Raw genomic sequence first — 15,176 nt, forward strand, 5'->3', positions numbered from 1 at the left:
CCTGCAATCCCATTTCTTCCCTGTTCTCCAAAGCCCATTATTCTCGAAACCCCTACAGCTAAAAGATCCCCAGATCCTTTTAAAATAATGGTTTTACTGTTCTTGAAAGTATATTTCCTTGAAACATTTAAATAATACAGAAAAATGCATAAAAGAAAGTAAATCATCCCAAGTTCCACCATCCAGAAATAAATATTACTAAATTAAAGAACATCATTTCAGACATTCTCTCTCAGGATAATAGATATCTAGAAATAATTTTACATGGAAAGATTATACATGCTAACTTTAAGAAAGTCTATTAAATTAAGGTATGCTTAAATGTAGCAGAATTAGAAGACAATGAAGTAAAGCTTAACTTCAGTTATAATTTCTTCACCAAGACTTACCAGTTCTGAAAAGACTCTCTAAAGTTAACCAAAAAAAAAAAAAAGAAAAGAAAAGAAAAGAAAAAAATGAAGGAGATCGGAGTTACCTTTTTTTTAATCTATGCATTTCAACTTAAGGATATTATTGACCATCTACTCTGAAAAACAGGAAAATCAGTACACTTATCTTTCTTTCCTACCCTTAGGTTTTTCTAGTTACATTAGTATTTTTACATTGTCAATGTTTATAGCGCTTACGTTCTGCTCATTAACCATATAAATGATTTTACCTTGGCTCTGTATTTAAATGGATTCAATGTGAAGGTGACATTTTAAAATGTCAGGAAGAAAATGTGAAGAAAAGATGAATTACCTAAAAATATTTGGGAACAAAATAGCCAACTGGGAGGAAACAAGTTGACTTCTTTATAACAAATTTTGCATGACCTCTCAAAAGAAGCCCAGCATAAAGAACATCGAAAGAGAAATAGGGAAAAAAATATTTGCAAGATCTACTACAAAATAATAAGGAAAAAAAACCTAACAGACAAATGGGCAAAGATCACAAAAAGTATACAAAAGAGGAAACCAAGAGCTTTTCAACCTATGAAAGATGCTCAACTTAGCTCGTAACAAGAAATACTGTAAGTTTTCCACTGAGCTGAGAGCCAAGTTCAAAAAGTGTTGGTCCTCATACTTTGTTAGTGGGACTATAAATTGGTGCAACGTTTTTGGAGGAGGATTTTTGTCAGTATCTGTTTAAATTTAAAATCTATATTCCCTCTGATTAGCAATTTCACTTGCAGGATTTTATTCTTTCGATATCCATATACAGGTATAAACCAACACATAGAAAATGACTGCAGTAGTTTGTAATAGCAAAAGACTACAAACACCATAAAGAGGTTGGTTAAAACAAGTACAGTCATTCTGAAAATGTTACGGATCCATTTATAAGAATGAGGTAGCTCTGCATGTAGTAACATAAAAAATACGCCAAACATACTATGAAGTAAAACAGGCAAACACATAATCAAGGTAGAATAGTGTTTACAGTTTGCCCCCATTGGTGCAAAAATAAATCGGTATATTTACTTCCATATGCATAGAATATCTCTAGAAAAACATGCACAAAATTGTTGACAGTGGTTGCTAACTCTAGAGAGGGTCCTAGAATAGGAAGGAGATTTACTTTTCATACTCTGTCTTTTGAAATTTGTATTACCTATTCAACATGAAGAATGTAGTCTCTTTAACCAAGCAAAAGAAATACATAAAAATTTTTGGGGTCAATTTAAATTTGGTGTTTGCTACCAGTCCTTTTAACAGTTTCTTCAGTTCCTAATTCATTCTTTCTTCCTTCTCTCCCTCACTCTTTTTCTGTCTTGTTTTATTACTAGATTGACTGGATTTTGCTATTGAGCAATTTTTTAAAAAGCTATTAGAAAAAAAAAATCAACTAATTGTGAGGTTGAAAATGTCAGCTGCCTTTATAACTAAAAAGCACCTCAGCTGGGTCAAAGATCCACCCCAAAATACTTTTTTTTTTTTTTTCAGCCTATTTGTAGGAATCTTTCTTTATCCTTGGAGTTCAGGAACTTCATCAGGTTACTGAAGATCAGTTCCATGGTGTCTGTCTTCAGGGCTCTGCTTAAAAGTTATCTTCCTAGAAAGGCCTTCTCTAATTCATCTAAAATACCAGCTCCTGGGGTGCCCAGCTGGCTTTGGTGGGAGAATGTGCAACTCTTGATCTCAGGATTGTGAGTTTGAGCCCCACGTTGGGGGTAGAGTTTACTTTAAAAAAAAAAGAAAGAAAGAAAGAAAAAGGGAATGCCAGGCACCATCACTCTTCATCCCTGTCCCTGCTTTATCTTCCCACAAAGAATTTACTATGGAGGCGCCTGGGTGGCTCAGTCAGTGAAGTGTCTGCCTTCAGCTCAGGTCATGATCCCAGGGTCCTGGGATCGAGCCCCACATCAGGCTCCCTGCTCAGTGGGGAGCCTGCTTCTCCCTCCCCCTCTGCCGCTTCCCCTGCTTGTGCTCTCTCGCTCTCTGTCAAATAAATAAATAAAATCTTAAAAAAAAAAAAAAAGAATTTACTATGAACTGATATCATATATTTACTTGTGTGTTTAGTGCTTGGAACAGTGCTTGGTATGCAATAGACAATCAGTAAATATTTGCTGAGTAAAGGGTGGGCTCATGTGATTTGGCCCACCAAATCAAATTAAGACTAAATCAAGTCAAATAAAGATCTAAACATTTATTTCCAATAAACTTTTCTTCAGGTACACTTTAAATATCTTCTGCTAGATGCGTTTTGCTTTCTTCTTCAGGAATAACAGGTTGGTGTATATTAGATCTCCTGTCTTCCACATGAGTCACCTTCATTATGATCACCTTTATAATTTTTCCTCTTGCATTTAACTTTGCTTTATTTCCTTACAACTTTCTATCACTGGAAATACCCTACATGGGTTGGTTTATTACATTAGTTTGTTGCTTATGATTTTGTGTTTTAATTTTTCTCTTCCATTTCTTTTCTTACCTCTGCCTGCTTGCTTTTTATATCCCTTTAGTGTCTGTACCCTAAAATTCATCTTTGAATCCTTGTATTATCTTCTTCTCTGAGGTGCTTTCCCCCCTTAATTTTAATATAGCCCCAAATTATCTCTTTCCCTTTATGGGAGTGCTTTCTACTCCCCACCACCATTTAAAAATTTTTTTCACTTACTTCAAAGTAATAAAGATACTACTTTATCTTAGGTTATCTGGTGCTTTGTTCTGGTTGTCGTTTTTCCCTACAGAAATGTGGAGCTATCAATGAGGCATACAGAGTAGAGTTCATGTCTAGAACACAGGATGGCCCTACACCAAAGGGAATTAGACAGAGTCCTTTGCCTTGTTGCTTTGGTCACCATATTTCTGTGGGCTACTATTTACAAGAAGAAAAAACTTAATTTAATGTGGAAAAACTCACTGGCTTCAGACCTACATCTTCAGGAACACTTAAAGCCAGAAAATAGAATAATGTTTACAGAGTTCTCAGAAAAAGAAAATGTAAATCAAGAATTTGTGACCTAGACAAGGTGCTCTTCAATTATAAAGGCAGCTGACAGTCTTAAGCTTTCAAATTTAGGCAATATAATCTTTCTGAGTTTTTCTTAAAACCAACCAACCAACCAACAAAAAAGAGTTGAAAAATATACATACATAAAGAGGTTAAATAAATCTGGACTAGTTTGTGCCAAATAAAAGATATTTATGTTGTAAAAGTCTCCACACACTTCACTGATATTGATGGAATCTACATATAAAGTTTATAATAAATGTTACATGACGAGATGCCCCAAAATGCGATGTTTAAATCAAATGAATGGAGTTAACGTGATACTCTTGTCACCAACATGTATGATGTAATGTGATGCAAATGTATGCTTTGTACACTTATTGTACATCTTCACTGCCTGATGATTTGGCAACAACCTAACCAAAAATCCCTGAGTTGGCATGTGAAACATTGGCAGACTGTCCTGAAAGCACTGTATTGAAGTTCATGCTGATATTAGTCATAGGAAATCACAATGATGACCAGAGCAAAGAGAATTACTTGTTGTCATAGGCAGAAAGAGGGAGGGGAAAAAAGAGAAGATGGAAAAGCTGGGGAAAAAACTGTCCACATGGAATATATAGCACCGTCCATTGTGATAATCTTGCTGTTTCTATGCCTAGCTATTATCTCTGGATAAATGAGAAGGCAGCACGTTCCAATCCAGTTTGTCATGATGAGCTGCCACAGAGATGATTTACTATATTCCACTACAACATGACTTTAAATCCCCCTACTCAAATATAAATTTGAAAAATTACCCGTAATAGCTCCGCTGACGTTGGCCTTTCCTGAGGTATTTTCTGCAAGCAGTAATCAACAAATCTCCGAAAGGAGTCTGTCCTATATGTGCAAATACATGAAAAGAAAATAAAATCAGGGTCTGTGGAATACACTGCGTGTTTAAAATAATTCTCATTCAAGGGAAAGTTTTATACTTTAAGAGATTTTTAATAAAACATATGGAATATTAGGAGAAGTGGACCATTTTCAAGTTTATAGTATCTAAAAATTAATATTTGGATAATGAATGTGGAGTTTCAAGTTAGTCAACACAAACATATCTTAACAAATAGGCAAGATCAAATCATAGTTTATGTCAGAAAATTAAAATTATTATTTATATATACAATAGTTTTATACACATTTTTCCTTCCAAAGATAACAACTCTCCTAAGTCTCAAGCCTATATTCTTCACTGCTATTTGGTAACTTCTCCATCACCCCCACCTATAACCAGGTAGTAAAATTTGAAGCATAAGGGAAGAGAACTTAGGAATATGGTTTCTGGATGGAAAAACTTCCTTCTCTTGAGAATTCCATTTTGTCCACTCTTGTTTAAAATTGCCCTTCTTCTGTAACTCTTGTGGCCCAAACAGTTATCAAAATGTTACAATTTTCTATAAGGAACAATACGTCTTCTGAATAGATAATGTATGTTCAGTGTCAACATTCTTAAATATACATATAATAAAAGAAATGACAACTGGAAAAATAATGACATCAGAGAAGGTACTTTATCTCTGCCAAGAAGTGATAAGAGCTGAGATGATCAATACAAGACTGTCAGGATTTAAGAGATGAGACTTATTAGGAAGATAGCAGGGCATGTTCCCTGTAGAATTTCAGTTCCTACACACACATTAAGGACACAGTACAAGTGACAGTGAGGGCAGAAATAAAAATGTGTGTGTGTGTGTGTGCATAGCCAGTTCATGCCTATAAACTACCACTGTCACTTACTATAACATACAATGAAGGAATGTATGGTTTCTAGGTCAGATATTTAAAATGTGATTGAATTAAAGTGCCAAATACATATGGTGATTCCCTTAGAGACTTAAAATGAGAGCAGAGTCTTACCATTCATTAGATTGTAGCGTTGGGGAGTCATTCTGGGCAATATGGTATAAGGCACTCATTGCATTCATGTTGAAAAGGGGGGGCTTCCGTTCCGCTGAAGGAAAAGAAACACGATAAAGCAGTTCTTGAAATAAATCAGGCAGACAAAGAAGTAAGGATCTGTGAGCAAAGCTTTGCTGCTAAATCAATGGCTCGTTACAGTCATCGTGCCACATAATCCACTTATTTTAATCTCTAAGGTCAGCCCAGGATAGCCATTCAGAAGAGGATGCTGGTCATCTTAATGTACCCTGGCAAAGCTCCTAACAACCATTTCAAAAGACTCAAAGAAAAAAATTTTTTTCACCTATCTTCAAATGCTGGTCTTTGCTTGTGTTCCCACAATAGGTATGAACATCTTTGTATGTATGTGTTTTAATGTAAACATATGTATTCATTGAAAACAATCCATAAGGCACAGAAAAATAGAATGAGAAAAATTATTATAGAACGGAACATCTTCAACATGACTAACATAGCAAGGGAGATAAAGTAATTCAACTCAATAAACACTGTCTGAAGGCTCATCCAGGCCAAATAAATGATACAGGTGGTGGTGGAAGGGAAATGGGAGAAGGGGGGGGGAATAAATCATAATCAAGGGTTGGTCCAACCCCTTTTAAAGAGAAACTCAGTGAAGTTAGGTATTTTTTTTATTTTTTATTTTTTTATTTGAGACAGAGAGAATGAGATAGAGAGAGCATGAGAGGGAGGAGGGTCAGAGGGAGAAGCAGACTCCCTGCTGAGCAGGGAGCCCGATGCGGGACTCGATCCCGGGACTCCAGGATCATGACCTGAGCCGAAGGCAGTCGTTTAACCAAGTGAGCCACCCAGGCGCCCGAAGTTAGGTATTTCTTAATAAATTTATTCCATCTCAGCCCATCATGGTCTCTTTTTTGGAACTTCTATAGCTCTAGTTTAGTACTGCTTATTTGGCATGTGCTCTCCTACTGCACTCACATAAACAAACAATCTTTTCTCTCAAAAGAAATCATTAGCTCTGCGAGTAAGATCTTACAACCCTAGTACTCTTAATGCTTTTATTCCTCAAGCAATATAGAATGTTATTCACATAGTAAGTGCACGATTTGTTGACCAAAGGAAAGAAACAAGGTTCTAGTTCTGAGTGCAGTTGATTTTATATTATTTACTAGTTATTATGCCCTAGAAGATAAATCACTATCTCATTCTACCATGCTTATCCTAATGCATTCTTTACACAGTCCCACCTTGTAATTCATAATCTAATTCTCAGGTTTTATCAAGCATCTTGGTTTTTAAGCACTTTAAAAATGGTGAATTTGGCTTATTCTATGCAATTCTAAGAAATAAGAACTAAGGACAGAAGTAACACAAAAGACATTTTCACTTGCAGAAGGATGACTTGTGAAAAGCCAGGGTGAGAAAACAAGAAAACAAAGCCCCCCCCCCCCCCCCCCGCCAAACTTGGAATGAACAATTTTAAGAGTAGTGAAATTTAAGTCGCTGGCAGTATCCCAGCAGAAGACAACTATGGCTATTCATCCAGGATGCTTTGGAGGGGCCTCTTATAGTCTTGACTAAGTGTTCTCTGATACTTTTAAAATGTACAGTCTACCAATCTATAAATACTTTTTATTAGCCTTTAATAGAATACTATATACTCATGAAATAGCTACCAGTATCATAGGGGCATGGACTGTCGACAAGTGGAAATTTGAAAGTTGTAGTGACTTATATCTGTTTCAAAGGTAGAAGAGTTCAGGTTTAGGTTCAGGTATATTTATTTGTTTATTTTTATTTTGCAGGAGGAACACTCTGGAGAGTTTCTAGAGCTTGGCCTTCTGACAACTTCAAGTATTTGAAGCCGTGTGGAACTAGGAACCCATCGTGTCACCACCAGTGGTTTCTCATCATTCTTAGGACAAAGTCCAGATCCTTAAACATAGCCTATTTGCCTTCATTAACACAACCCTGGTGACCTCTAGCATTTCATTCTGAGAAGCAATGCTTCCCCCCTCTTCTCAAGTCATCGTTTGCTTCACTGAGAGAACCAACTTCAGAGCCTTTCACACATACTGCTTCCTCTGTCTGGACTCCCCTCTCACTTTCATTCTCTAAACTTTATCTGGTTAATTCTTGCCAACCTTTCAGGTTTCCCCTTAAATATAATTGCATTTTTGCATTCATTTCACGAATATTTATTTAAGGCTTATTATGTGCTTTTAAGCATTTCCTTAGGGAAGCCTTCTCTGACTTCTCAGGCTAGGTCCTATTAGATGTTGTCACTGCAAATTATGTTTTTCCTTTCTACTACCTATTGCAACATAATTATTTGTGTGATTCTTTACATAACGTGTGTCCTCTTTGCTAAACTTCATGAGGGCAAAGACAATGCCTATTATGTTCATCTTTGCATTCCCACTGCTGAGCATACACCTGATATATATCTTTGGTGGTCTAAAAATAACTATAAAATAAATAAATGAAGGTAAGGCAAATTAAGGCAAAGAAGAAACTCTGTCAACAAACAAAGAATCCAGTGGAGGAAGAAGTTACAAAAATGACTGAGGAGTGACTAAGTCTTGGGGCTTACATCAGATTCTATGTTATGGCTTCATTCCCTGCCAGAAGGATAGGAAGCCTCTCACACTTATTGGCAAAAGGTATAAAATTCAAGCTGCTCAGAAGAACACTGAATTGCAGAGGAGAAACAGCCAGGAAGGGGGACTAGAGAAAGAAGAGAACAGAAATTTGGAAAAAGGATGAAGGAACAAAAAGCAACAGCAAAATCCAATTTAGTAGTGACAAGAAGGGCAGTAGCTCAGATTTGAAGCAGGAATGGTGAGGCTCTAAGTAGCCAACACTCTGCTGTGAACAAGACGACAACCAGCCACACGATGGTAGAATAGCTGTAGTAGAGAAGCACGTGACTAAAGGTGTTCTAAACGGCACACGGCTCTATGGTCTGAGAAGCATTTGCTAAATATTACTTTCAGATGGCCTCAGCTACATAAATCCTCTGAGCCATGGGGACAGCACTCATTGCTAAGCCAGCATACCACAGAGTAAGGGTTGGGAAACTATGGCCTGTGGGCCAAATTCACCTAGAAGTCTGCTTTTGTAAAGTTTTATTGAATTACAGCCACACTTATTTATTAACATATTGTCTATGGCTGTTTTCATGCTACAACAGCAGAGTTGAGTAGTTATAACGAGAATGTTAGAGCTGCAAAGCCTGCAAAGCCCAAAACACTTATTATCTGGTCCTTTACAGAAAGTTTGTCAACGCTTACTGTAGAATACAATAGTCTGCATACAATCTTCCACAGAAGCAGCAAAATAGGAAGTAGGGGTGCTTTTGAAGTCTCCTTTGTGATATGTAATTGAGATTTTCTCAAAAGAAAGGAAAAGGATGGGAGCATAAAAAAGCTGGATTAACTAAAACGAAAAAAAATAATGATTTCTATTTAAAGACAATGACCGGGCGCCTGGGTGGCTCAGTTGGTTAAGCGACTGCCTTCGGCTCAGGTCATGATCCTGGAGTCCCTGGATCGAGTCCCACATCGGGCTCCCTGCTCGGCGGGGGGTCTGCTTCTCCCTCTGACCCTCCTGACCCTCCCCCCTCTCATGCTCTCTCTCTGTCTCTCTCTAATAAATAAATAAATAAAATCTTTAAAGACAATGACCAAGTTTTTGTGGCAACAGATTTCTTATGAACAAATGTGGCTGAAAACCATAATAATCAGCGATAACAATAATTAGTACCATGTACTGAATTCCTACTACACAGGTCAGGCACTTACCATGTGCTACATGTCATTCAGGATTCTGAGACTAGCTCGGCAAGAAGAGGGTTATTATTCCAAGCGTTATTTCCCAACTGAAGAAACTGAGTTTCAGCTAGCCTAAATAATGAAACTAAGTCACATGGTAAGAGGCTAAAATGGGACTTCAACCCATCTTGTAAGAATCCAAGAAATGTGTTCTTTTCAGTAGGTCTCAGTGCCTCTTATACAACCCTGTGCATTTTATGGTAGACTGTACTGCTATCTTTTTTTTTTTTAAGATTTTATTTATTTATTCATGAGAGACAGAGAGAGAGACAGAGGCAGAGGGAGAAGCAGGCTCCCCGCGGAGCAGGGAGCCCGATGCGGGACTCGATCCCAGGACCCTGGGATCATGACCTGAGCCGAAGGCAGACGCTTAACCGACTGAGCCACCCAGGCGTCCCGTGTACTGCTATTTTTTAAAATAAAAGGGGGGCGCCTGGCTGGCTTGGTTGGTGGAGCGTGTGACTCTTGATCTCGGGGTGGTGAGTTCAAACCCCAAGTTGGGTGTGGAGATTACTAAAAAAATAAATAAACTTAAATAAATAAATAAATTTAAAAAAAAGAAAAAGAATCATTAGCAGCTTTCAGAAGAGTAAATATGCCTGCTTCTCCCCAACAGTCATCACAACATTCATTTATTATCAAAAGTGGCTACTGTGGGAGATGAAAATTCCAGGCAAAAAACCTACATGACAACATTTATGTTTTTGTGTGTTTGTGATTTTTTTTTTCCCCTGGAGAGTTTATTTCTGAGCACAATAAATTCCCTGACAAGGCTAATGGACCATTTGCCAGCTTCTATCATGACCTTTGCAGGTGAACCAAGTGTCTGTAGGTTAAACAAATGAACATCATATTAACTTCTCTTGAAATAAGCTTGAAAAATAAAATATTTGCTGAATGGACAATTTCAGTGTCCAAAGATTTCAGAGGATTCATGCATTTAATTAGTTCTTTCAGTGGAAAATTAATTTAGCAAAAGATAATTTGTGGAACAGGCTTCACCACTTAGGAACTGTAGAGCTTGATCCGGGAAAGAACGACAGTGCCAGTAACATTATCATCTTCCTCCTTTGTGATGTTACCTTAGCAATTTAAATTACAGATTAGGGAGCTTTAAAAAATATATATACGGTATTATAGAAGAAATATCACAATGAAAGGGGACAACACTATCCACAATTTTCAAGGTAATTTTAACATTAAAAGTACAATTTAAAGTATATCAGATATATAGAAAACAGAAAAATCATTGCTTAGGGTTTTATATGCAGCAGGTTATTCTTTTTTCATGTAAAAAAATACCATTCTTTTATACGTCCATTTACAAGATTAATGCTACAGAGATAGAAATACAGAGAAAAGCTGTTAAAAAGATACTTGTATGGTCTATTGCATTAGCAATATAATACATTTTGAGTAATTCTTGAGAAGTTAAATGTCCTTGGTAACAATTTTACTTAATGAATATTAACTGAGCATGTACTACCATCCTTCTCTGAATCTAAGATGCCACGGACTATAAAATGTACCACTATTAAGATGCACCACAATTTTATGTATAATTTGGAGAAAAATGCTGCCAGTTATAATTATAAAATGCTGTTGCCTGTAAAATGCCTTCCAGTTTAAAGAGATGTTAAAATACATAGCTAACATTTATTAAGTATACTATGTAGGGATTATGATAATAAACACTTTAAATCTATATTTTCATTTAATCCAGACAATCCTGGTAAGGTAGGGTAGGGGTTCTTATTATGCAAATTTCATAGAGAGTTCAAATAATTTGACAGAAATCACGCAACTAAGAAATGGCAGAGCTGGAATCAGAACTCACATTTGTCTGACCACACAGTCTATGTTTGTAAGTATAATTCAGTAGTATCATCTGTCAGTTTGCAGGAATAGCCATTGTGGAGGATAAGACAATTCAGGAGATGGCTACTTTGTGCTTTTTTTTTTTTTTTTAAGATTTTATTTATTTATTTGACAGAGAGAGACACAGCGAGAGAGGGAACACAAGCAGGGGGACGGGAGAGGGAGAAGCAGGCTTCCCACGGAGCAGGGAGCCCAACGTGGGGCTCGATTCCAGGACCCTGGGATCATGACCTGAGCCGAAGGCAGATGCTTAATGACTGAGCCACCCAGGCACTCCGAGATGGTTACTTTGTTCTTTAATTCCGAAAATTATTGTATAAAAGGCAATCTAAGTTAGGCTGATACAGAGACCGTGTTTTCATACATACTTTAATTCATTTTTATAAAAAATAAAATCAGAAATTAAGCATATATCAGGGCCTCTCTCAAGAGAGGAAGTTCTAAAAGTATCTCCTGGGATAAGTACCTATTTCACCCAGTGTGAACTGCTGTTTGAAACTTAAGTCATTACTACATCTACACAGTACAAAAAGTGATGGGATGGTGATCTTGAATCATCATAAAAAGGTACATGTTAGGGGCGCCTGGGTGGCTCAGTCGGTTAAGCATCTGCCTTCAGCTCAGGTCATGATCCCAGGATCCTGGGATCAAGCCCCGCATCCGGCTCCCTGCTCAGCGAGAAGCCTGCTTCTCCCTCTCCCTCTGCTGCTCCCCCTGCTTGTGTTATCCCTCATTCTCTCTCTCTCTCAAATAAATAAATAAAATCTTAAAAAAAAAAAAAAGGTACATGTTGTTTGCTCTATTTAAGAAGGTTGGAAAGGGTAGAATCCACCGTACATTTAGAAAGATTATGGTAAGAAAAAACTTGTTAAAACAATAGGTGGACGCTAATTAGCTGTAAAGTTCAACTTAGGTAGTACATCCTCTTAAATTTTCATAACAGATGAATTGCTGCTACGGCATCAGTGTTATGTTTAATTTTGGTTCATTTTAGAATATAAATTACAAAAATAGGAATAATCCTACATACAAATGCAATCAGCTGTTATTAAGCCTTTGTTCTGTGGTAGGCATTATGTTAAATACTTTACATATGTTATCTTATTGAAGTTGACAATATCTAGGGCATATGTATTGATATTTTCTTTTTTTTTTTAAGATTTTAAAAATTTATTTATTTGACAGAGAGATAGAGAGATAGCACAAGTAGAGTGGCAGGCAGAGGTAGAGGGAGAAGCAGGATCCCCGCTGAGCAGGGAGCCCAATGTGGGGCTCGATCCCAGGACCCCGGGATCATGACCTGAGCCGAAAGCAGACGCTTAACCGACTGAGCCACCCAGGCGCCCCTGCATTGATATTTTCACTTAGGTGAGAAAACTGAGGCTCAAGCAAGTTGAGAAAGTTGTCCAAACTCTCACAGTCAGGATGAACTTTTGGAGTTGTATAACAACTCCAAAAGGTGTCAGTCACATGCTAGACTATGTGGATGCCTGCTGGTGTTAGTGCAGCCATTTGGGGTGGTCCTGCCAGCTAAGTGTGGGTAAAGCCAAAATTCAAATTCAGGGTGTCTAATTTTAAAATTTATTCCAAATTGCTAACTCTGTGCTAGGCAGAGGGCAGGTTCTTGTTTTTGTTTTTTTTTAAACCACAGGAATGTACATTTATTTCTCTCTCTCTTTTTTTTTAAGATTTTATTTATTGGAGAGAGACAGATAGTGACAGAGATAGGGAGAAAGAGCACAAGCAATGAGGAGAGGGAGAAGCAGACTCTCCCGCTGAGCAGGGAGCCCGACATGGGGCCCAATCCCAAGACCCTGGGATCATCACCTGAGCTGAAGGCAGACACTTAACTGACTGAGCCACCCAGGTGCCCCTATTTCTCATTTTTAAAAAGTTAAATTCTTCCGGGTGCCTGGGTGGCTCAGTTGGTTAAGCATCTGACTCTTGGTTTCAGCTGGGGTCATGATCTCAGGGTTGTGGGATGGAGCCCCAGACAGACTCTGTGCCGGGTGCAGTGCCTGTTTGAAGTTCTCTGCCTCTCCCTTTGCCCCCTCTCCCCTCTCAAAGTAAGTTAATAAAATCTTTAAAATTTGCAGATTATGATACCTACCATTTAATCAGTATTTTGCCATATTTGTTTCAGAACTTTCTTCCAAAAAAAGTAATAAAGTAGATATAACTTTATTCTTCTTCCTCTCTCCAGAGAATGTTCTATTTTGAAATTACATCTTTTACATCTATGTTCTTATGCTTTAAAAATATATATATACTAACATACACACACTCAAACAATATAAAGAAGTGTTTATAAAATTTTCATAATTGGTATCATACTGTACCTATACTTTTGCAACTTTCTTTGTTCATTATTCAGTATTATAATTTTTTTAAATTTAAATTTAATGTTAAATTAGTTAACATACAGTGCAATACTGGTTTCTGGAGTAGAATTCAGTGATTCATCACTTACATATAACACCCAGTGCTCATCACAAAAAGTGACCTCCTTAAACCTCTTCATCCATCTATCTCATCCCCCCTCACCTCCCTCCATAGATAGAAAACCCTCTGTTTTCTATCATTAAGAGTCTCTTATGGTCTATTTCCCTCTCTCCCTTTTTTCTGTCTCCCCTTCTCATATGTTCATCTGTTTTCTTTCTTAAATTCCACATGATTGAGGTCATATGGTATTTGTCTTTCTCGGACTTATCTCACTTAGCATAATATACTCTAGCTCTATCCACATCATTGCAAATGGTGAGATTTCATTCTTTTTGATGGCTGAGTAACATTCCATTGTATATATACCACATTTTCTTTATCCATTCATTAGTCAATGGACAGTTGGGCTCTCTCCATAGTTTGGTTATTGTTGATAATGCTGCTATAAACATTGGGGTGCATGTACCCCTTCAAATCTGTATTTTCATATCCTTTGGGTAAATACCTAGTACTGCAATTGCTGCATCATAGGGTAGTTCTAGTTTTAACTTTTTGAGCAATCTCCATACTATTCTCCAGAGTGGCTGTACCAGTTTGCATTCCCACCAACAATGCAAGAAGGTTCTCCTTTTCCACAGCCTCACCAACACCTGTTGTTTCTTGTGTTAATTTTAGCCATTCTGACAGGTGTGAGGTGGTATCTCATTGTGGTTTTGATTTGTATTTCCCTGATGGTGAGTGATGTTGAGCATTTTCTCATGTGTCTGTTAGCCATCTGGATGTCTTCTTTGGAAAAATGTCTGTTCATGTCTTCTGCCCATTTCTTGATTGAATTATTTGTTCTTTGGGTGTTGAGTTTGGTAAGCTGTTTATAGATTTTGGATACTAACCCTTTATCTGATGTCGTTTGCAAATATCTTCTCCCATTCCGTAGGCTGCCTTTTAGTTTTGTTGATTGTTTCCTTCACTGTGCAGAAGCTTTTTATCTTGATGAAGCCCCAATAGTTCATTTTTGCTTTTGTTTCCCTTGCCTCCAGCAACATGTCTAGTAAGAAGTTGCTATAGCCGAGGTCAAAGAGTTTTCTGCCTGTATTCTCCTCTAGGATTTTGATGGTTTCCTGTCTCACATTTAGGTCCTTCATCCATTTTGAATTTATTTTTGTGTATGGTGTAAGAAATTGGTCCAGTTTCTTTCTTTTGCATGTTGTCCAGTTTTCCCAACACCATTGGTTGAAGAGACTTTTTTCCATTGGACATTCTTTCCTGCTTTCTTGAAGATTAGTTGACCATATAGTTGTGGGTTCAATTCTGGATTCTCTATTCTGTTCCATTGATCTGTGTGTCTATTTTTGTGCCAGTACCATGCTGTCTTGATGACTACAGCTTTGTAATATAGCTTGAAATCTGGAATTGTAATGCCTCCAGTTTTTTCTTTTTCAGGATTGCTTTGGTATTCAGGGTCTTTTGTGGTCCCATACAAATTTTAGGATTGTTTGTTCTAGCTCTGTGAAGAATGCTGGTGTTATTTTGATAGGGATTGTGTTAAATGTGTAGATAGCTTTGGGTAGTATAGACATTTTAACAATGTTTGTTCTTCTAATCCATGAGCTTGGAGTGCTTTTACATTTCTTTGTGTCCTCTTCAATTTCTTTCACAAGTGTA

The 15,176-nt window shown here is 37.3% G+C and overlaps 1 protein-coding gene across 1 annotated transcript in view; it reads right to left on the bottom strand.

The window, feature by feature from the left end:
* The window catches only part of TAOK3 (TAO kinase 3), a 182,981-nt gene that overhangs the window by 51,888 nt on the left and 115,917 nt on the right, over nt 1–15,176 (bottom strand). Inside the window, exons 10-11 of the mRNA XM_035017101.1 lie at nt 5,341–5,434; nt 4,239–4,320 (exon numbers count right to left, since the gene is read on the bottom strand). Of these exons, the coding sequence (XP_034872992.1) occupies nt 4,239–4,320; nt 5,341–5,434 (176 nt within the window). The remainder of the gene's footprint in view (nt 1–4,238; nt 4,321–5,340; nt 5,435–15,176) is intronic.

This window comes from Mirounga leonina, unplaced genomic scaffold (genome assembly GCF_011800145.1).
Source record: "Mirounga leonina isolate KUSES-001 unplaced genomic scaffold, KU_Mleo_1.0 Mir_171, whole genome shotgun sequence".
Taxonomy (NCBI): domain Eukaryota; kingdom Metazoa; phylum Chordata; class Mammalia; order Carnivora; family Phocidae; genus Mirounga; species Mirounga leonina.